This window comes from Condylura cristata, unplaced genomic scaffold (assembly GCF_000260355.1).
Source record: "Condylura cristata isolate star-nosed mole 26May11 unplaced genomic scaffold, ConCri1.0 scaffold00008, whole genome shotgun sequence".
Classification (NCBI taxonomy): domain Eukaryota; kingdom Metazoa; phylum Chordata; class Mammalia; order Eulipotyphla; family Talpidae; genus Condylura; species Condylura cristata.
Window position 1 is genome coordinate 13241900 of NW_004567109.1, and position 21116 is coordinate 13263015.

The following is a 21116-nucleotide window of genomic DNA, read 5'->3' on the forward strand; positions in this document are numbered from 1 at the left end:
GCAGGCGGCAGGCGGGAATCGAACTCATGCGGAAGTGGCTTCAGATTCTCAGTGCTGTGCTTTAACCCGCTGCGCCACCAGGGAGGGCCAACATAGCTCTTTTTTAATGTGTTCATATCCCAGGAATCTGGAAAGAGCTACAGTACTTTTGTTCTTAAGGGCCTGTCTGTCCTGAGGCTATGGATTTTAGATTTCATTTTGTTTGTTTGTTTTTATTAATTTTTATGTGGAAGAATGGGGTGCAGGTGGAGGTTATTGATGAGGAGATTCACCAGAGACAGAGTGGGGAGCAGAACAGGCAGATGGACTGAAATATGCTGGAGTGAGGAGCAGCAGGCAAGCCATGTGTGCCTTAGTTTTCCTGGCTGGGGATAAAACTCAATGGTGACAGAATAAACTCCTGTGCCCAAGATTTCATTTTAAAGTGTTTTCTAGAGGCTAGTCTGTGACATGACAGTGGTCCTCCACGTGTCTGTTACTGCTCCAGTGTGCTTGGTCTGTTCAGATAGCTGAAACAACTATGTCTATAACCACCCACATGCATTTATTATTCCTGTACCCCTAGGTAGTGCCCATCCCTGAAAAAGAACAACGATAGAATCTTACAGTTTGGAGATACCTGTTCTGAAGGAGCCTCGCAGCCAGACACCTTCCTGGCATCCCTCCCCATTTCTCCTCCAGAATGCATTTATGCTTCTGTTTAGTTTAGCATTGCTTAGGTCCTTCCTGGGTTCTCATTCTGATACCTTTGAAATACCTCAAACTGCAATGCAGGTTGGAATAAGTCCAAAGGACTGGGGAGAGGCAGGTAGCATTGCTGAGGCCAAGTTAATCATTGAGATGGGTGGATGGTTCTGAATAAAAATGGGGCCAGGTACAGGGTTGAGAGTAACAAAATGTTAATGCTGAATATTAAGTGCACTGGTAATGTCCTTACGAGTTTGCTCTTGGTTGCTCTTTCTCATCTTTGCTTTATTAGAGACAATTTTTGGAGTTCTTCCAGTCACATTTCATTAATTCTCAGCATGAAGACATGTAAACCTTTCTTCAATTAAAAAAAAAAAACCCTTCACTCAGGGATATTTGCACAGGCGACCTGTTCTTGGCTCAAGCCCTTTTGAATATCACTGCTCCACTAGTTAATGTGGACATTCACATTCTGTCAGATGAGACTGTTTGCATTAGCAGTCTAGGGGCAGTAGTAACTCCCAAATGCAGAAGAAAATCTGTGTGCCTTGGGTCAGAGTTGGCTTCTCATGCCTTCCTGCCCTTTGTTTAGTGTTATATTTCCCAAATTCCCTTGATACTGACTTCTGTCTTTCCTGTGTGTTCCCTGGACTAGAACCTGACAGAGTTCAACACTGCCCACAACAAGCGGATTTCCACCCTTACCATAGAGGAGGGGAATCTGGACATTCAGAGACCAAAGAGGAAGAGGAAGAACTCACGGGTGACTTTCAGTGAGGATGATGAGATCATCAACCCAGGTGAAGTATTTTCCTTATTTCTTTGGAAAAGCTGTGGTCTCAAAGACTAGGGTATACCAACTTTGGGTCAGTTGTAATGTTTCTCAGTAAGGTTTAAGGCAACGGGTGCCATATTAAGAGGAGATAATTTGTATAGTTCACTGGTAGGGAAGCCTGGCCACTCAAGCATTATGTAGTTGAAGATGAAAGAAAAAGGTGAAGGAAAGATTCATATAATTCAATCTGTAGCACATGGCTATAATTCCTCCCAGCTAGTCTGGTGTGTGACATAATGAAGGTTTAAATAAAGTATAGGTGTTGGCTGTCTGTACCTGAAAGTAGACAGTTGTCTTTAAGGTTGGTGTTCTGAGTATGTTTTTTTTTTTTTTTTAAGATTTATTTATCCATGCATAAAAGAACTGGGGGTACAGGCCAGAGGTGGGGGTGGAGGAGTGAGAGGATTCACTAGAGACAAGAGTCAGGAGCAGAGCAGGCAGATTGACTAAAGCACACTGCTAAGAGGAGCAGCGGGCGGATCTGGAGAGGTCTGCTGTGCCGTATGGGTCAGCTCCTGGCCAGGGATTGAACTGTGCTGCAGTGGCTGTAGGTAGCTTCATAGTGCTGCGCTTAAACCTGTTGCGCTACTAGGGAAGACCCTCACTATGGTCTTGCCATTGGAGACCTCCCAATGCTACTTTTAATTAGCACAGTAAGTTTTCCTTTCTGAAAGGAAATAACTTGCAGTTTATATATGAAGATGTCAGAGGATGTGAGCATCAGTTTATGGGAGGCCCGCTAAGTTTACCAGTTTGCTCCACCATTCAGTATTCATTAATTGGGCTCATGTTACTGCTCAGGTTTTCAGGTAAGTGAATAATGTAGAATTAGGATAGAGAGTTTATACAAATGAAGACAGAATTGAGATTTTAAAACCTTGTTTAGAAACAAAGATGTCAGACTAACAGGTTGCTTTTTTATATTCCTTAGTGGAAGTGGAGTGACTTCCCCATCTTGCAGTTAGATTCAAAATATCAGTTATTTAAATGGAGATATATTCCAGCAACCACTCATGAAAAAAAAAAGATCTAACGATTTTAGTTAATTAAAAATGCAGCCTGTGGCCCTCCCTGGTGGCGCAGCGGGTTAAAGCACTGCACTGAGAATCTAAAGCCGCTTCCTCATGAGTTCGATTCCCGCCTGCCCCGGAGGTGACCACATGGTGCGGCAGACCTCTCCTGACCTGCCCGCTGCTCCCCTCAGCAGTGTACTTGTCGATCTGCCTGTTCTGCTCCCCGCTCTGTGTGTGGTGAATCCTCTCACCCTCCGCATCTCTGGCCTGTACCCCAGTTCTGTATGAATAAATAAATAAATCTTAAAAAAAAAAAAATGCAGCCTGAATCATCAGGGGCTCTGGAAACTAGCTAGGGACAGTTTAAGATGCATTAAACTGTGTTTTGAGCAGAATCCACGCAAGTGCGCTACCACATGCAAGCATGGCACCACGAGTGTGTCACGTAGTCCTGAAGATGAGAGGCTCACAGCTGTGGACACGGTCCCCGAGAGCTGGTCTCGTTGGGGAACCCGGAGAGCACCTGGCCGGCAACTGCTCAGTGTTTGCATGGGTTAGGCAGGAAGGACAGGACCAGGCCAGAGCCAGCGAGTCGCAAATACTTGAGTCCGCTTAGAAAGCAACAGTGAATTCCTGGCTTATGTTCAGAAGAAGAATTCGAAGGATTCCCGGGAGAGTGGAGTGCTTGTCCAGTGGCTGCAAGTTCACTTCCTGTGGAGTGAACTGGTACTCCTCAGACGCTGAGTGCCTACGTGGCGTCCCCAGGAGGGGATGCTGATTTCTGGACTCCAGAACTGATTGAATAGAATTTTTAGGGGTTAGTCCGAGAATTTATAGATTTAAACAAGCTGTTGTTTGTCCTGATGAATAGCAGCAATTGGGAACCATGTATTTTAAGTCTCTTTTAGGACGTAATGATATGACCTGTTCTGTTTTTCTCCTTACACACTACCGCCCTGGGTTTTATTAAGGCAGTGTATGTAGGGACTTTTGCATAGTGGTTAAGAACACCAGTTCTGGCCCGCCCTGGTGGCGCAGCAGGTTAAATCACAGCACTACAAGCAAGCCACTGCCACTTCAGTGGAGTTTGATCCCTGCTCCGGAGGCACTCCAAATGGCGTGGCAGACCTGTCCTGACCTACCCACTGCTCCCCTCAGCAGTGTATTTCTTCCATCTTCCTGTTCTGCTCCCCACTCTGTCTCAATCTTAAATTAAAAAAAAAAAAAAAAAAAAACAGTTCTGGGGACTCCCTGGTGGCACAGGGGTTAAGGTCTCATCACCATCAAGCTACTACCAGTCATTGCAGGCTGAGTTCGATCCCCGGCCAGGGAGCTGACCCACACGGCACAGCAGACCTCTCTTGTCTGCCTGCTGCTCCCTCAGCAATGTATTTCAATAGACCTGCTGGTTCTGCTCCTCACTCTGTCTCTCATGAATCCTCTCACCGCTGCACCTCTGGCCTAGGCCACAGTTCTATGCAAAATAAAAAATTAAATTAAAAAAAGAACACCAAAAAAGAACACCAGTCCTGAAATCAGAGAGTCTGGGTTTGAAATCCACCTCTCCTCTTAGGAGCTGTATGACCAGCCAAGCGACTCACCAGACCATTGACCTCACAGGATGGCTGGGGAGGTTAGATAATACTTATGTGCATGTAAGGTCAGTGTCCAGTGCTCAGTAAGCTCTTGATGAACGTGAGCCCATTAAATCTTTCCTGTCCTAGAGATAGTTAGTAAGGGCTTTGTCAACAGATAACTGGAATGAGCATGTCCTCGGAGTGGACGTGCTAGAGAGTGAGCAGGGAGAGTAGCCTGAGCACATCCACCAGCATAGGCCTTCACCCATGCCAGGCGCATGCCAGCCGTTTTGCTTGGGCCCTGGTCACTCTTGCACTTCATTTCGCTTGCCTTCCTGAAGAAATGATTAGAATAGGGCTCCTCTGGGGCTGAGAGAAAAGAGGTTACTTTTTTTAGAGACTTGGTCTCTCTCCTAATGAACCTCGTTATCTTCTCATCCTCTTCTTTGCTGTAGAAGTCATTTGTTCGTTTATTGAGCTGAGATTGGTTGCGAATGTTTTTCTAGGGTATATTCTTTAAAGGCATCCTAACTTGTAAACAGCCAGTCTTAAAACAAATTACGGCTTTGAAACAAATTGGCAGTGCCTTCCACAAATCTAAAATAAGATGTACCGCATCTATTAGGTAAATCATTTCTTTTCTACAACTGTAAGACTAAAGGGGCTTGGCGTTACTCTTCCAGTAGTAAGTCTGACCTGCCCCAGTCCCGCCCTCAGCCTACAGCATCCTGGGTCATACAGGTCCGTCACGTCTACTTCGCAGCGCTGTTTTCCACCTCCTGAATCACTTCCACTGTGTTGTCGCCTAGCTTTATGGCTTTAGAGCTATGAGCTCCCTAAAGGTGGTGCCGGGTCTTGCTCTTTATTTCCACGCCTAACGTCCAGTGGATGAGGCCTGAGAGGCTCACCCCTTCTTGCTCTTAATGTTCTCTGCCTGCATTGCCAGTGAAGCTACAAGTTCTGTAGGCTACACGAGGTGTGTAGCTGTGCAAAGGGACCGGGGGTCTTCGGATTGTTCAATGGAAAGTCTTCGCATTATTTAGCTGTGCAGGTGGAAAGGCCAGAGTTGGAAGCTCCAGGACTGAGTTCTAATTCTGTGACTTGCTAATAAGTAGGCATGAGCAAGGTACATGGTATGTGACCTTTCGACACATCTTTGTTTTATCACTGGTGTGGGATTGATCGTGTCTGCTCTTATTTTTTCTCCTCTCAAAAGGAAGTGTATGGCACACAGCTGGCCTCTTTCTGGCTACTGGCCCCACATCCTGCCTCCTGTACGCTCCAGCAGAGCGCAGGGCAGTCACTCACTGCACACGCTGACCGTGAGGACTGGACATGGTGCCCAGCACACCTGCAATGCTGACTGGCTGGATTTCAGTGTCGCCGTGATTGCTTTGTTCAGTGAGTCCTGGGCCCTCGCTGCCCCCAGCAGAGCGCTGGCCTGACCCTTTCCTCTTCTCTTTACAGAGGATGTGGATCCCTCAGTTGGTCGCTTCCGGAACATGGTGCAGACAGCAGTGGTCCCCGTCAAGGTAGGAAGTGTCTGCAGCGCCATGTAGCTGCATTACAGCCCACTCTTTTCTGTGTAGTTGAGTCTTAAATGTGTGCTTAATCCTAAAACACATTCTTCGCTCTTCCATCTTGGAGTCTCTTGAAGAGCTTTCACCTGTCTGTGTCTAGGCTTCCCTTGAGCCTCTTAACAAGGCTGCAGGGGACAGCCACTTTGAGACGTGTAAATTATGGTGTGATGTGAGTGTAAATGACCTCCCAGTAGGGTGCAGTGAGGCCCTCTGACCTTCAGCCTTTCGCTTCTAACTCGAGGAAGTGGAGGCGAGGAAAAGCCATTGTTGCATTTCTGCAGCGTCTGACGTTTGCTGTGCCTTTTTGTTATGAATGGAAGTGGCACAGAGAGGAAAGCCAGCCCAGATGTGGATTGAAGATCAAGTTTGAGGCGGAACTAGGGGATGAAATGACACAGACATTCTGATTGTCTAACATAGATGAGTCATGCAACAGCTAAGACCCCTGAAAGGGTCGGCAGCCCCTGAGTGGTGAGAGCCTGCCAGAGCCACTCCAGCAGTGACTGGAAGATGCTAGACAGAGGCTGTAGAGATTTTTATCTAAAAAGCCTCTTTAGAATATACTGTGGTGTGTCAGAGTCCTGGCACTAGAAGGGTGAGGACTGTAAAAAGGACAAGGCGGAATGTTTCTGTGCAGCTCCGTACCAGTCACGCCTACGTCCCTCTTCAGCTCTTTTCCTCCGTCTTTTGAAATACTCTTATCATTAGAGTCTAAAACCAGAAGGGATTGATACTTTCATACCAGTTGTATTTTGCTATGATTCACATAAAACAAAATGGCACACATTTTGACAAATGTACATTTCCAGGTAAGTACTATCGTAATCAAGATATAGAAAACGTCCGCCTCCCAGAAAATTAAAAATACCCTTTTATGGTCAGTTCCTTCCCCAGGCAACCGGTAAACAGGTTAGTTACTACAAATTTGTTTACAAGTTGGGCACCCAGAGCCCCTCCCTGGTGGTGCAGCAGGTTAATGTGCAGCACTATGAAACTTCAGCACAAGTTCGATCCCCGGGCAGGGAGCTGACCCACCTGGCGCAGCAGACCTCTCCTGACCCGCCCGCTGCTCCCTTCAGCAGTGTATTTCAGTCAGTCTGCCTGTCCTGCTCCCCACTCTGTGTCTGGTGAATCACAAGTAAGCTTCACTTTGTGAAAAGCTCACACAGTGTTCCCCTTTTCTTGGGGTGGCGAGGGAGGAGCAGTTTGCATGCACCAGCAATGGGGTCTCTTCAGACCCTAGATTTCAGCACAGAGAAGTAGGTTGTCCTGGAAGCAAAACAAGTGAAGGCTTAGGGTCCTTCCCCAATTTTTCTGGGAATGAAATAAGAAAGACTAGCCAGCACCTCCCTCGTGCTCACCTCTTCCCCTCTGTTCCTTGTAATCCACAGAAGAAGCGGGTGGAGGGCCCTGGCTCCCTGGGCCTGGAGGAAACGGGGGGCAGGCGCATACAGAACTTTGCTTTCAGTGGAGGACTCTACGGGGGCCTGCCCCCCACGCACAATGAAGCTGGCTCCCAGCCTCATGGCATCCACGGGACAGCACTGATTGGGGGCTTACCCATGCCGTACCCCAACCTCGCCCCGGACGTGGACTTGACTCCCGTCGTCCCATCAGCAGTGAACATGAACCCTGCCCCGAACCCTGCCGTCTATAACCCCGAAGCTGTCAACGAACCCAAAAAGAAGAAATATGCAAAAGAAGCTTGGCCGGGCAAGAAGCCCACACCTTCCTTACTGATTTGATATTTTTGGTCATGGAGAAGGGGGGTAGGGTGGGATTGGGGTGAAGGGTGATGGGGGAGTTAATGAACTAGGGAGAAAACTTTCCATGTGTGCAGTATCGTCTTTCAGAATGTCTCCTGGGGTCCTAACCATGTACTATTAAAACCGGGGTGGGTTGAACTATCCTGTGAAGACCTGTCTTCAGAACACTTTCAGCGTGGAGAAGTGTTTCACATTTTCCTTTGAATAGACCGCCTGGCTTCTTCCGGGCTTTCCATTACCTCCTTTTTCTTTTCTCCCTCTTCCTAAGATAATTTTTATTTAAAAATCACATGCCCTGAGGAAAGACTCCAGGCTTTAAAGGTTGAAACCAGAGCTGTGAAGGCATCACCTGCCTAACTTGGATTCACTGTCCCTGCAAGCTGTAGGTGGCAGAAGCGTTGCCAAGGCTCTCGGGTCGGCTTTAAACTCTAAAATGTTTTCCTGGGTCAGTGGTTTTGAGGTCCAGTAGCTAGTCTCTCCTGCCCTTTCTGTTGGACTGAGGACATTTCGGTTTTCCTTGTGTGTGACCAGTGCCATGGACACAGGTTGATGGTTTTAAACTTGTTTGAATTTTGCCTGTTTTTCTTGTCATACCTGAGTACTCTTCTTACCTAAGTTCCTCATTTGATTCCAGAGAACTACCCTCTACTCTCAGACATTACTTTTCTTCTCAAGTGTGCTGTGAAGGCGTTTTTTTTTTTTTTTTTTTTTTTTTTTTTTTTTTAAGGATATGGCCAGTTGGAGAATTTCATTTACAAGGGAAATAGGTTTACTTTGCAAGGCGACCGCTGTCTCTGAGAGGACCTCTTTAGGTGTTGGCTTCGAGGCTCTCCCCCTCGACAGAGCTCTCGTTATCCGGAACTCCAGGTAGACCTGGCTAACAGCACAGGAGACCAAGGTAGGAAACATCGACAGGAGATTTGTACAGAGATTTGTACATTTGTGTAATAGGCCTTTTCAAGCTTTATGTGTAGCTTTTTACCTGTAACCTTTATTACACTGTAAATTAAATGTAACTTTTGTCATTTGGGTGCTGTCTGACTCCGTCGCTATCACCACTGCCACTAGGGAGCAGTTTTGGGGAGGAAAAGCTGTCAGACTTGGGAGGTGATACTCTGTCCCCGTTTTATTGCCACAAATAAAGATGTGCCTGATGACTACAGAGATTCTAATTAGATTCCAGTCCCCAGACTGAAGCCTCACAAAGCAAAGTGGGTTAAGAGACGCCTGCTGCCCTCCATGAGGAGCGGCTGGGCCGGCCGGGCCGCCTCCGGTGGGGTGTGGGCCTGCATGGGCAGCCTGCGAGAGCGGTAGGGCCAGGAATTCACCCTCTCTTCCCAGGAGACCTCCTCCCGAGGCATGGCCACTCACTGAGCACCCCCTGCCATGCCACAAAGAGAAATGCTGTTTTTTGTCCCATTGTACAGGAAACAGGCTCAGAGACAAACTCCTGTCTCTAGAGTCAGGCCAAGCTGTAGCCTGATCAGAGCCCGAGCAGCTTCACAGTGACTCCAGGGTGCGGGGTGTGGGCTGTGCTTGGCCGCCTGGCAGCGCGCCCTGGGCTGGTCAGACTGCAGCTGGGGGCTGTTTTTAGTCTCCTGAGCAGAACAGTTCATCAGAAGGTATATTAAGGGATCTGGGCCTGTCGAGGTGAGGTGGCACCACACGTCACCTGGCTTCAGTTTGAGCTGCAGAGTGGAATTTGCTCTGCTGTCACCCACAATCTCAACAGGAAATACCCAACTCGCAGGCTACTTCACAGCCTCTCCAGGGCCCGGTTACTAGGGGCCTAGGAGTGCACAATGTGAGGCCTGTCGGGGAAGCCTGGCTCCTGGCCCCGTCCCTGATGCCCACACAGGAGCCTTAGTGCCGGCAGAAGTGCCCCAGGGCAGGCTAGGTGAGGCCCCTTCCATCACCACGAGTGTTGCCCAGGTGAGCACAGCGCTGCTGCAGAGCTCAGCCCCCAGAGGGGCAGGGAGACACCTGCCCCAAACTGACCTGCCACCCCCACTCCCCACCACGTCCTGGCTTCGGGCCCAACTTGTTCCTTGCCTAAAATATGTACTCTGTTAACAAGCAAGTCAGGATTTTAGGACCCAAGGAACTTGGGGTATCTTGTGTGACTTCACTGAACACGCGTAAGCTAGAATACGGAAGTGCCTGCCCAGCCTACAGGGGACATGCACACTCCCCACTGCCGAGTGCTTTACTCAAGGGGTGGCGAGAGCAGGACAGTGGAGATGGGCCAGACCCTGGGCATCAGGAGGCTTCTAGGGAGAAGCCATTCAAGAGTGAGCCGGAGTAAGCTGTGTGGGAGGGTGTGGACTGAGGCTGGCCTGGCAGGAGCCAATGTGAGAGAGACATGGGAGCAGGACACAGCATGACGCGGGGAGGAGGCAGAAGGGAGCAAAGGCAGAGACCTGGGAGCTTCGCTGGGGAATTGAAAAGTACCAGGAACTACTGAAGGATTTTCTTTACTGAAAAAAGTAAAGACATACTCATGAGGAAATCTTGGAAAGGCCCTCCCTAGTGGCGCAGGGGTTGTCTCAGCACTATGAAGCTCTCTGCAGCCACTGTGGCACCAGTTCGATCCCTGGCCAGGGAGCTGACCCACATGGTGCCGCTTGGCGCCGCAGGCCTCTCCTGTCCCGCCCACTGCTCCCCTCAGCAGCATATTTCAGACCATCTGCCTGTTCTGCTCCCCGCTCTGTCTCGTGAATCCTCTCATCCCCTGAACCTCTGGCCTGTACCCCAGTTCTACTCAAAAATCTTTTCTTTTTTTTAAGAAAATGCAGCTCTGGAGAGCTGCAGAGGGGTGACCTCTGGCTTTTCCAGGGACAGCATTCCAAGCAGGGGCAGCCGAAGGCGCAAAGGCTGACGGTGGATGAAAGCCCGCGGCGTGTGGTAGGGGTGGTGGGAAGCGCGGCTCAACCTACGGCGGCTGGGCCGCAGCTGCTCTGGAATAAAATCCTGGCTGCCGCCCTGCAGCCTTCCGCCGCCGAGCAGGGCCCGAGGCGCAGTTCAGGAAGCAGCCAGCAGGCGGCGCCCCGCCCCCATCCTGGCACCCTCGTGGTCACGAGCCGGGCGTGGAGCGGGAGATGAAAGGAGGCGGTGTGTTGCTGGACAGCCGCCTGCCCTTTCCCTCTCTCTTATCCTCCGCAGTTCTTTCAACGGCCCTGCCAGGAAGTTGGTAGGGTTCCGCTTACCGCCAACAAGGGGCTCCAGGAGGGACTCTGTCAGGAAGAGTGGTCTGGGGCTAGCCCTGGCCCACCCCGGGTGGAGGCCGCTGGCCCCAGCCGCCTGCCCTGTGCCTGGAGCTCTCCGAGGTAGAAGCCACAGCCGCTCTTTCAGCTGTTGCTAGAGCCCCACCCTGTCCTTGCCAGACACACTCCGGAGACCCTCCTGTGTGCCGGCAGACTGGGGAAGGGACTTCCCGAGCACTGTGTTCTGTCACTGCGATGGTTTTGAAGGTTTCCACACCTTTACTTTGTGAATGAGATAAAGAGGTTCCGGGCCACACAGAGTTGAAGCGCACAGACAGAACCCCCAAGAGTCACGCGGAGCGAGGCCTACGTGTCCGGGATGCCGGCTCTGGTCAGTGTCTGGGACGGGGCCAGATAGTGAGGATCATCGGCTTCAACTTCCGCTCAACATGCCAAATCGTCCCTTCATCTCTACATTAATCTCCCCTCCAACGACACATTTAACTTTTGAACAGCTCTAATCATTTGAAATTCTGTTCCTGAGCACAAACACCAAGTTATCAGCTCTGTGAAGTTTCATGTCTGCACGGGCCTGCGAAATCCCACCCTTTTGAGCTATGAACATTCCCGCGGCGCTAAGAGGCCCCTCATGGCCCCTGGTGGGCTCCCCCAGACTCTGCCCCAAGCTGCCAACAGGCTATTTTCTATCACGACAATCCTGTCTTTCTAGGATTTCCTGTAAGTAGAGTCACGCGTCATAGACCCTGTACCTTGCTTCTTTTGCTCAGTGTAGAACTTGGACTTCAGGTTTTAGGAATCATTACTTCCCCTTTTTCACATACACTGTATGTCTAGCCATCACCTGTGACCAGATAGCTCAACTGCTCCCTTTTTCCAGCAATAATAAATGTTATGAACATCCATGTTTTTGTTTTGAAATGCAGGGACTCCACCCTGGCCCTGAAAGGTGGGCTCCGACCAGTACAGGGCACTCCCTGCTGGTGTCCGGGGCCTGTGACAGGCTGACTTCGGTCCCTTTTTGAATTTCCCCCTCAGTTTCCATCTCTGGGTCCGTGCAGCGCAGGTACTGTCTGCACACGCAAGGCAGCTGGGGGCCGGCAGCCCTCAGCCCTGCCTGTGGCCTGGGCCGGGTCACAGGAAGTACAGGGGAGAGGTGGGAGGAGGCCCTCTCCAGGTGTCCCCTCCACACGCGCCCAGCGTGCTCCCCGCTTCCTGTTCTGTGGTCCTTCTCCTCCAGCCGGTGTGGTAGGGGGGGACCCGGGTGCCCAGTCTAGGGAGCCCCTGCCTGCAGTTATGCCCCTGGGCACTAGCAAGGCCACCTCTCTCGCCGCCCAGGCACCAGGATGGGGCGGGCTACGAGGGGGTGTTTCCACATTGGGAGCACAAAAGCTTCCAGGTGACCGAAGAGAGTGTTCTGGAAAGGGAGCGTGGGAGGTGAGCGTGGAGCCTTGTCAGGGGCCAGGTCAACCGTCCTTAGGGAGCCTCAGGAGTGTTTCAGCAGGAGGTGACATTCAAGAGCAGCCTGCCTCCGAGAGGTGTCACTAGCGAGGGCAGAACTGCAGTTCCGCCTGGATCCAGGGGCAGCTGGTGAAGGAAGGGGCCAAGGGCCTCCCGGCTTTTGGCCTGTCCACAGGGCACTCTGGCAGGTCACTGTGGGCGGAACCCAGCAGCAGGGGCTGGACCAGGGCTGCATTTGGGGAGGGGGGGTGCGCAGGGGTAGCTGTGCATGCACCTGAGGCCCTTCCAGCTGGAGGATACCTGCCTGGGGGCACAGGACACAGCTGCAGGGCAGGCAGGGGTCAGGGAAGGTGGGGGAAGCCAGTGACTCCCCACTCCTCTCTATCAGTGGCTGGAGCCAGCTGCTGCCCAGACAGGTCCCTTCTGTCCTAACAACTCCCTGCCCCCAGATTTCCAGGACTCGGGGAGGCCCCTGCTGTATGCAGCACCACAGCTGCAGCCTCTCTCTGGAAGGGAAGCCGACTCCAGGTGGAAATAGCAGCAAGGCCCCGGGCCGACGCCCTCTCTGCTCCGAAGGCTGAGGACCAGCTGCAGCGGAAGGTGCCCAGGACACTGACAGCACAGGGAGACGCCTGGCACACTCCACCCTGCCTGGGCCCAGCCGTCGCTCCCCAGACACTACCCAGAGCCGGAAGCGGCGCTGCCCACACAGGAGTGGGGAGCCCCTTCACCAGGACCCCAGGGCTCCACTGCCATCTGCCTAAATTCTTGCAGGCCACCTGACCTCCCATCTTGTCCTCTGAGCAATTGTGATGCCCTCCTGGGCGCCCCCCCAGCCCCCAGTGGCCCTCCAGACCTGCAGCGCTGCTCCTCAGATCTCCTTGTTCAACTCACCCCATGCTTTCTGTAGCGGGTCCCCATTTTGCAAGAATATAAACTCTAAACTACAACTGTAGTAATAAGGGCAGTTAACTGTTAATGAGCTGCACTCCCGCTGAAGGACCAACATTAACATGCTCATTGCTCTTCCCTCTTCCCTCAAGATTAGGTAAAGTCAAACACCTGGACGTGTAGCTTCCCGCCCTCCCACCCCCCAGTGCCTCCTGGGACCTGGAAATGCGGACCCCCCCCCAATTTCCCTCATGCTGCTTCCTTCCCTTAAAGACCCAGCACCCCGCCCCAGGGAGTGGGGTGTCTCGGGGTGCCTACCCTGCTGGCCATCTCGAATAAACTCCTTTGCGCAAAGACAATTCTCATGATTCAGTTTGCTTTTAGGCTCCATCCAAAGACCCAGTGTAGATGTTTACACTCCCAGGCCCCGCTAGGCCTGTGCTGTCTCCTGCCCCGTTCCCACCCCACAGGGGCCGAGGACGGCTCCCACCCCTAGGTGGGCCTCCAGGGCAGCCATCACTTGAAATATTTCAGTTCTTCAATGTACATCCTCCCGCCCTTTCCCTTCCTCCAGCTCCACCCCTGTAAGCACCGCTTCCCCCAGGGCCCCTCCAGTGACCTATCTGCAGAGACTTAAGGGAACGTTTCACCCGCTGGGTTTTTCCCACCTGGGTGCCCACAGGCCTCTGCACTGTGCTTACCGCCACCTCCCAACACCCTGAACAGGTGGCCAGACGCGGCTTCCAGCAGCCCCTTCACCCCCCACCCCCTGGATCCCGCCTGCTGGGTATCTCCCAGCCAGAAGCAGCAGGCTGTGTCCAGGCGCCACTTCACCAACTCTGTGCCCCCCAAGCTGGTCTCAGCCCCAAATGCAGTGACCTCCCAGTGGTTTTGGGAGGAGAAACCTCCAATGTGAAGTCAAGTTCAACAAGACTCCCACGCCACAGAGGAAGTCAGATAATGAAGAGACACAATAGGGGGTTCCTGTGAGAAGCATTCATGGGGGGGCCCTGAGGATGAGGACTCACCGGGGTCTGGCCGGCTGCGGCTGCGGCAGCCTGGAGGGGTGTCCAAAGCCAGGAAGCCAGGGCCCGGGGCAGCCTCTTGCTGCCTGTGGACTGGACACGCCCGCCCACCCGCTTTCCTACCTGAAAAGCTGGGAGGAGGAGGGACCCCAGGTGTTGTGTGTTAAAGAGACAGTGCGTGCGAGACATTGGGCACAGTGGAAGCTGCTGAGCCAAGTTCCTCTTCCCGGGCCCCCAGCTCTCATGGCCTCCGAGAGCAAGTGAGCATTGGGCTTGTGCAAAACCGGGTTGGGGAGAGTGGGGCGCACCTGGAGAGGCGCCTTGACCTCCCTCAGTGCCTTTCACTGAGCGAGGGACACAGGCAGGCAGGGCCCCGGGTGAGTCCTCATTCTCAGGGGCTCCCCATGCTCAGAATGCTTCCCACAGGAACCCCAGTTTGTCTCTTCATGACACTGACTTCCCCTGTGGGTTGGGAGTCTAGTGAAACCTGACTTCAGCTTGGAGGCTACGAGGCAGCAGCTGTAACGCTGGCCGGGGGTGGCTCCATGCCAGGCTCTCCTGCACGCATGCAGAGAATGCAAGTTGCCAGGCCCAGGGGTCTCCGGCAGCCACAGAGGGAACCGTGAGGGTGGCCGGAAACGGCACCCACATTGGCCATGCACACCAGAGGGAGCTTCCCGGTGGGGAAACGCGTCTATGCTCGGGGTGCCACGCGCTGCCCCAGGGAGCAGCCGGCACGCGGGCCCCAGCTCGCCTCCTGGCTCGCCTGTGCGTCGGGCTGTTCTTCTGGGTCCTTTGTCGTATCATTTAATAACCTGGTAAATGTGCTGTCAGAGGCTCTCACAAAGTAACGCCCCCGAGCTGGGGCGAAGGGACCTCCAACCTATCTCTGGCTGGTCCAACGCACAGGAGGCAACCTGGGCAGCGGGCATCGAGGCGGGCGCGGGACAACCGTGCGGGACTGGGCCTTGGACCTATAAAATCTGACACCATTTCTAGGTAGACAGTGTGAGGACTGAGCTCACTGGTAGGGCACCCGGCCGGCGCCACAGTATCGCTGGTGTGGAGGAAGCTCCCCGAGGGAGCTGTTTCCCACAGCCCCCACCCCACCCCCGCCCTGTGGCAGAGGCATGTAATCCTTTTAGAGGGAAATGCACGCAAACACAAGCCCAGGTTTGACTTTTCAAGCTGGTGGAAGCAGCATCTTCCCCGCCTTCTTGAAGATTAGCCCCACCTGTGAGAACGGAAGCTGGGGCGCTCCTTGGCAGTGCAGGGGTTACCTCTCAGCACTATGAAGCTATCCAAGGGATCAGGGAAGGGATCAGGGATCCCCACTGCAGCAAGGTCGATCAGGGGAGCTGACCCACAGGGTGCAGCAGACCTCTCCTGACCGCCCGCTGCTCCCCCCCGCAGTATGATTCGTCGATCTGCCTGTGCTGCTCCCCACTCTGTCTCCAGTGAATCCTCTCACCCCCTGCACCTCTGGCCTGTACCCCAGTTCTGTATGCATAAATAAATAAATCTTTAAAAAAAAAAAGAAGAAGATGTCGACAAGTAGCTGGGCTTGAGAAATATCCCAGCGGCCCCAGAGGCAGAGGGGAGGTTCCCACGCCTCACACACCAGGGTCTAGAACCAGAAAGACACTGGCTTTCCCATCAGCTTCGAGGCCAGGGGCCTTGCTTCTGCTTTTGGGGGGATGTTGTCTACCACCTCGACCACTGTGGGAGAGTGAGCAGTGTTGCAGTTGGGCTTCGGGTGACAGCCCGTCTGACAGCCCGTCTGAGATCTGTCACCAAGAGGGAGATAGAGCAAGCGCCAGGCCCGTCCCTCCAGCCCCAATCAGCACAGGGTATCTGGCGATCACGTCCCTGAGCCCCACTGGCAGAAGGGCTCAGAAGGGCAAACCGCAGCCCTCTCCCCTCACACAGCACTCCCCAGGGAGCCCGCCAGCCACACGCTGCTGTCTGGCTCTGATTCTGACCCCTCCAGCACCTGCTGCGGGAGGGCCCCAACGGTCTTTCTCCCAGACGGCTCCTGTCACCGAGGAGCGTCTGGCCCCCAGCTTCGTCCACGTGGCGCTGTGTGCTGGCTTTCTCTCTCTTTTCTGGTCAAAGAGACGTCTACAGGGCCGACATTTTGTTCATCTAGTCACTGTCGATGGACACACGGGTGGCTTCTACCCTTTGGGTCTGTGGACGCTACTGTTAAGGGCCTGGGTTTGCAAATACAGGGTCAGTTCTTTGGATAAAGACCCAGAAGAGGGGTTGATGGATCATATGGTAAAGCCATTTTTAATATTTTGAAAAAAGAGCAGCTTTTCAATGAACCTCTATTGAAGAAAGACAGCAGACCCAGCTACCGTCCCCCAGACCACAAGTGACACTGAGGTTTGCTGCAGCATTTGGAGCACAAAGCCTCGGGCAGCCTGCTCCAGAACTGGCCCACTTCCTTCCCTCTCGTGGCTCGCAGGACATGCAGACAAGCAGTCCTTCCGGGAGGGGGAGGTCATCCACAGGCCGGGTAGGGCAAACCAGCTCCTGGACTCAAGCCCACTTCCCCAGGCGTAGGACCATGGTTTTCTTTGCATTGGTTCTGTTTCCTGCACGCCCTGGGGACCTGGCCTGCACCCAGGCCTAAGCAGCCACTGCCCAGCCTCCCAGCTTCCAGCGCCACTGATCACGGCCTCTGCAAGCTGTCTGCGGCCCCCTCACACCAGACCAGCACCCCCTAAGCCTGGGGCTGGATTGTGGAAGCTCATCAGGGAACCCCTGTGGGTTCCCAGAGCTCCTTACTCACCCTCCTTCCCTCCTCTCCCCTCTCCACCTTCCCACCCTCCCCCACCCCTGCCCCTCTCACCTTCCTCCCCACCTGCCAGGTGCTGAGAGGCCCCGTCTCCACCACTGGGCTGCAGAACCAGACAGGCTCTTGTCCCTGAGGGCCTGTAGCGATTGAGGACCCTTTTCCAGAAATGACTCCCTCCCCCTCAGAGAAACCTGCCAGGGAGGGAGCAGCCCTCCACGAGGGCGCCTGCAGTGGTCTCAGGGAAGCCTTGGCAGGAAGCTGCTTAAACATCTAGCAACCGCATTATGGAAAAATCTAGAAGAGAAAAGGCCACAGGATGTGCTTTTGCCCCTGCGACCTCGACCTCGGTGCTGGTGCCCAGAGCGCCTCCATCTCTCATGCTGTGAGCTTCCCTCACATGTGTCTCCACAGGGAGAAGGGCTCCGGCCCTCCCAGCCAGAGGATCAACTGGCAGCTTTGGGGCCCCTGGGTGGCCTGTGTTTGCTCTGGTGGGTGCCCTGGACACCCAGAGATGTACCACAGGACAGAAAGTCGCCTCTAAGCAGTCGTCAAAGCTAGTGCCAAGAGGGAGAAGGCCTCAGGGCCTGGGGCGTCTCCAGGCTGGGGGGCAGTTCCCCAGGCCAGGAGTCCCCCATGAGCTTCAGAGCTGAGGCTGACTCCCACACCCCACACCCCACCCTGGTCTTGATCTTCCCTGCTGCTCGTGTGTTTCCTGCCCCCTTGAGCCAACCTACCACATGGATGGACATTAAGTGGCCAGCAGGACACTGCATCCACTGTCCAGTGCTGCAGCAACATTAGCGTCTTCTAGAAAGGACCAAGTGACCCCCTTGTAGGTCACCTGAAAACATCAGGCCTCAGGGCAATACAGGCAACACTGCATAGCTAACGCCCAGGCTGGAGGGGGCCGCTCGCTCACGCTCATGCCACGCTCATGCCGGGAAAGGCTGGGGCGAGAAAGGACAAGCCCAGTTCCTGGTGGTTGCCGTCTCTTCTCCAACTTACTTCCCTTGCCGTTGGCCCTTGGTCACGAGCACCCCTCCCAGGCCTACTCAGCTCCTGAGGAGCTGGGGCGACCCAAGCTGATGTCATCAGCACGGGGAACAGGAAGGCCTGGGCCAGGCCACCTGGCGTGGATTCCAGTTCCTCCGTTGCATGCTGAGCAAGAGCAACAGTCTCCCATTATGACTTTTATTTTCCTAGAATAGAAAATAGGGTGTCGGTGCAATCTGAGGTTTTGGAGAAAGGTCAGCGGCCATGGCACACACCATGGGGACAGATGCGGGACACCTGACATGTGCCGTGTCACACGATCACTTTCACACTTCCAGTGTCCAGAGGGCCTGAGGCTCAGAGAGGTTAAGTTCGTACAAGCTCCCACAGCTAAGAAGTGGTGGAATCAAGAATAAATTTAGAGAAAAAAGAAGTGGTGGAGCCCACATTTGAGCTCAGCTCAGTCTCCAAAGCTCCTTTTTATTCTTCATTCTCTACTGCAGTTCTAAGCTAAATTGGAATGAGCAAAAACCTGTCAGATGGTCAGGGGCAGCTGTAGAGGGGAGACGTGGTCTCCAGGAGGAGCCCAGAGAGTTGAATTAAAATCCCAGCATTTCTGCTGCCCTGGTGCAAGAAGGTGGGCAGTCCCTAGTTTTCTGAGCCTCAGTTTCCTCATCTGCAAAGTGGGAATGACAACAGTTGTTTTGCTGGCTTGCAGGGAGGGCGAAGTGAGTGAGTAGTTATCCAGGGCCTGCTCAGAGCAGATGCTCCAGGAACCCCATCTGCTGAAGTTTCTGGAACACAGAAGTACCCCCACCCCCACCCTCCCGCCAGCCCCTCTGCTGAGCAGGGCCCGGATCAGGGCCTCCTCACTTCTTCTGTGTGCTGCTCCTGAGCACTTACAAAGGTCCTTTTCCTTCCTTATTTAATGGAGTCCGGAGAGGCTCATCAACCTTTCAATAGGACTGAAGTGCACCGTGTCTGCTGTGAAGAGACCCTTGGTCTCTGCTTCAGGCATCTTGCCCAAGGAAATATTTCTCATCTACTCATTCAATCAGTCATCAACCACACTTGAGCACCTACTGTATATCAAGGTTCGCAGTGTGCTATGGGTACACTGGGGAGAAAGCCTACTCCCCCCGTTCTCTTCATCTTGGAAGCCAGCTGCCTAATTGCTGAGGAGACAGCAAATAGTCATACCAATAAATATACAGGGGCCTCCCTAGGGGCACAAGGGGTTAAGTCTCAGCACTATCAAGCAATCACTGCAACCTGAGTTCTGATCCCCAGCCAGGGAGGTGATCCATATGACGCAGCAGACCTCTCCTGTCTTGCCCACTGCTCCCCTCAATTTCTGCCCTTCGAAAATGGGGTGCAAGCTTACCTCTCAAATGTCACATTGTGGCACTTTTGTCTACAAAACACCTGACTCTGCTCCTCAAGACTGTCAGGTCAGGGGAGCAAGGGAAGACTGAGACGCTGTCCCAGGAGACAGGACGGCTAAAGGCAATATGGAATCGTGCATGGGATCCTGGAACAGAAAAGGGTCCCTAATGGAAAAACAAAGGTGTCATTACTGTAGTGAAGCACCCTTGGCGTCTTTGTTTTGATAAGTCGTCAGATCAGTAGAGTTGGGGGGATTTGAAACTAACAGAGGGACATATGGGAAATCTCTATTTTTGGTAAATGAGAAATTTTGAAAAACCACACCCAAGCAGAATATCGATACTAGAAAGAAACACAGCAAAATATTAGAACAGAACAGTAAATAATATACAGAACAGTAAAGTGAGTATATTTGGGTGGAAGGAAATGAATACTTATTCTCTTCTTACCTGTCAAAGGCCTTTAATTAGGGTTTATTCCTTTAAACTTGTTTCTTTCTTCCTAATTAGAGGCTTCTCTTTTATAGTGCCAAAAAATGAAATACAGCATTTTGCACAATACCTATATCCCCTCATTTAGTCCTTACAACCAGCTGAGAAAAAATTCCTTTTCCTATTACAGGTGAAAAAACAAATTCGTGAAGTCAAAGTGACTTGCCCAAAGTGATAGAATAAGCAAGAGGGTGAGTAACTGGGAATTGAAACTTGTTGATCTGAGTCCTGAAGTACAGGGAACTGGGAAACTGAGGGATCAAGAGTCTTGGTGTCAGCAGGACAGAGTGGGGAGCAGAGCAGGCGGACAGAAGTACACTGCTGAGGGGAGCAGCGGGGGACGGAAGAGGGCTGCGGGCCACTGGGTCAGCTCCCTGGCACTGCTGCAGTGGCTGTCACAGCTGCACAGGCTGCGCTTCAACCCGTTGGGCCACCAGGAAGGGCCCCATCACGGAAGCTTCTAACTAGAACTGCCCAGTCTCTGGGAAGCTGCCGAGGGCCAGCGAGAAGGGGTCCGGTCCAGGCGGTGTTCTGCAAGGGGAGTCCGGAGTCCCGCCAGCAGCCGTCCACCCCACACCCAAAGGAGAGCAGGGGCTCCTATGGGACCCCGACCTTACAGGTGTGCGGGGCGGGCGGGCTGGGGTGCACCTCGGTGACTGCCTCATCTTCATCCTAGTTCCCCCCTCACCACGGAGTGCGGCACTGAAGGCTGGGGACATGGGGACCAGCTTTTGTGTATTCAGAGCCCCCCCCCCGGCCCCCCGAGTTTGTCAGCTCCTGATCCCATCCCCTAAGTCGGGTGTCATGGTGGGAGGTAGGGATCGCACCAGGCTTTAGAAACGCGGAAACGGGGTGGGGGTGGGGGTGGCCCCAGCACCCCCTGGGGCGGGGCTAGGCAAGCCGACACTGAGCTGGCCCGTCCCGCCTAGGTCCACCTCTGTTTTATCTGGTCCCGATTTCCCTTGCAGCCAGCACTAGACGGCGCTGCGCGCTCGCCGGCGCTCGACGCCCTCGTCGAGCAAACACTCAGGCCCAGGTGCGCCGGGCGGCTCAGGGTGGCCCCAGCACCCCCTCCACGTCGCCGAGCTTTCCGCGCCCGCGAGCGTGCGTGTGTGTGGAGCGCGCGTCACGTCACCGCCTTGCGGGGCCCGTTCGCGCGCGTCGAGCTCCCCCAGCCCTCGCCTGCCGCTCAGACTCGGCGTGAGCGCGCCCAGTGCCCCCAGGCCTGCCAGCCGCTCGCGGGCGCGGGCTCTGCCCGGACCCCCCTCCTTAAACGACCCTGCGCATGGGGGTCCCAGAGGGTCCCCGAGGACCCAGCCCAGGTTTCTCGACGGTGCGGGGGCCTCTGGGCCGCCTCAGGGCCTCCTGCGGCCGTTCCGCCGGCTCC

The 21116-nt window shown here is 53.7% G+C and overlaps 1 protein-coding gene across 1 annotated transcript in view; it reads left to right on the forward strand.

The window, feature by feature from the left end:
- The window catches only part of PPP1R8 (protein phosphatase 1, regulatory subunit 8), an 18296-nt gene extending 9684 nt beyond the window's left edge, over positions 1–8612 (forward strand). The window contains exons 5-7 of the mRNA XM_004678681.2: positions 1343–1487; positions 5580–5644; positions 7084–8612. Of these exons, the coding sequence (XP_004678738.1) occupies positions 1343–1487; positions 5580–5644; positions 7084–7437 (564 nt within the window). The 3' untranslated portion in view covers positions 7438–8612. The remainder of the gene's footprint in view (positions 1–1342; positions 1488–5579; positions 5645–7083) is intronic.
- Positions 8613–21116: the final 12504 nt, after the last annotated feature.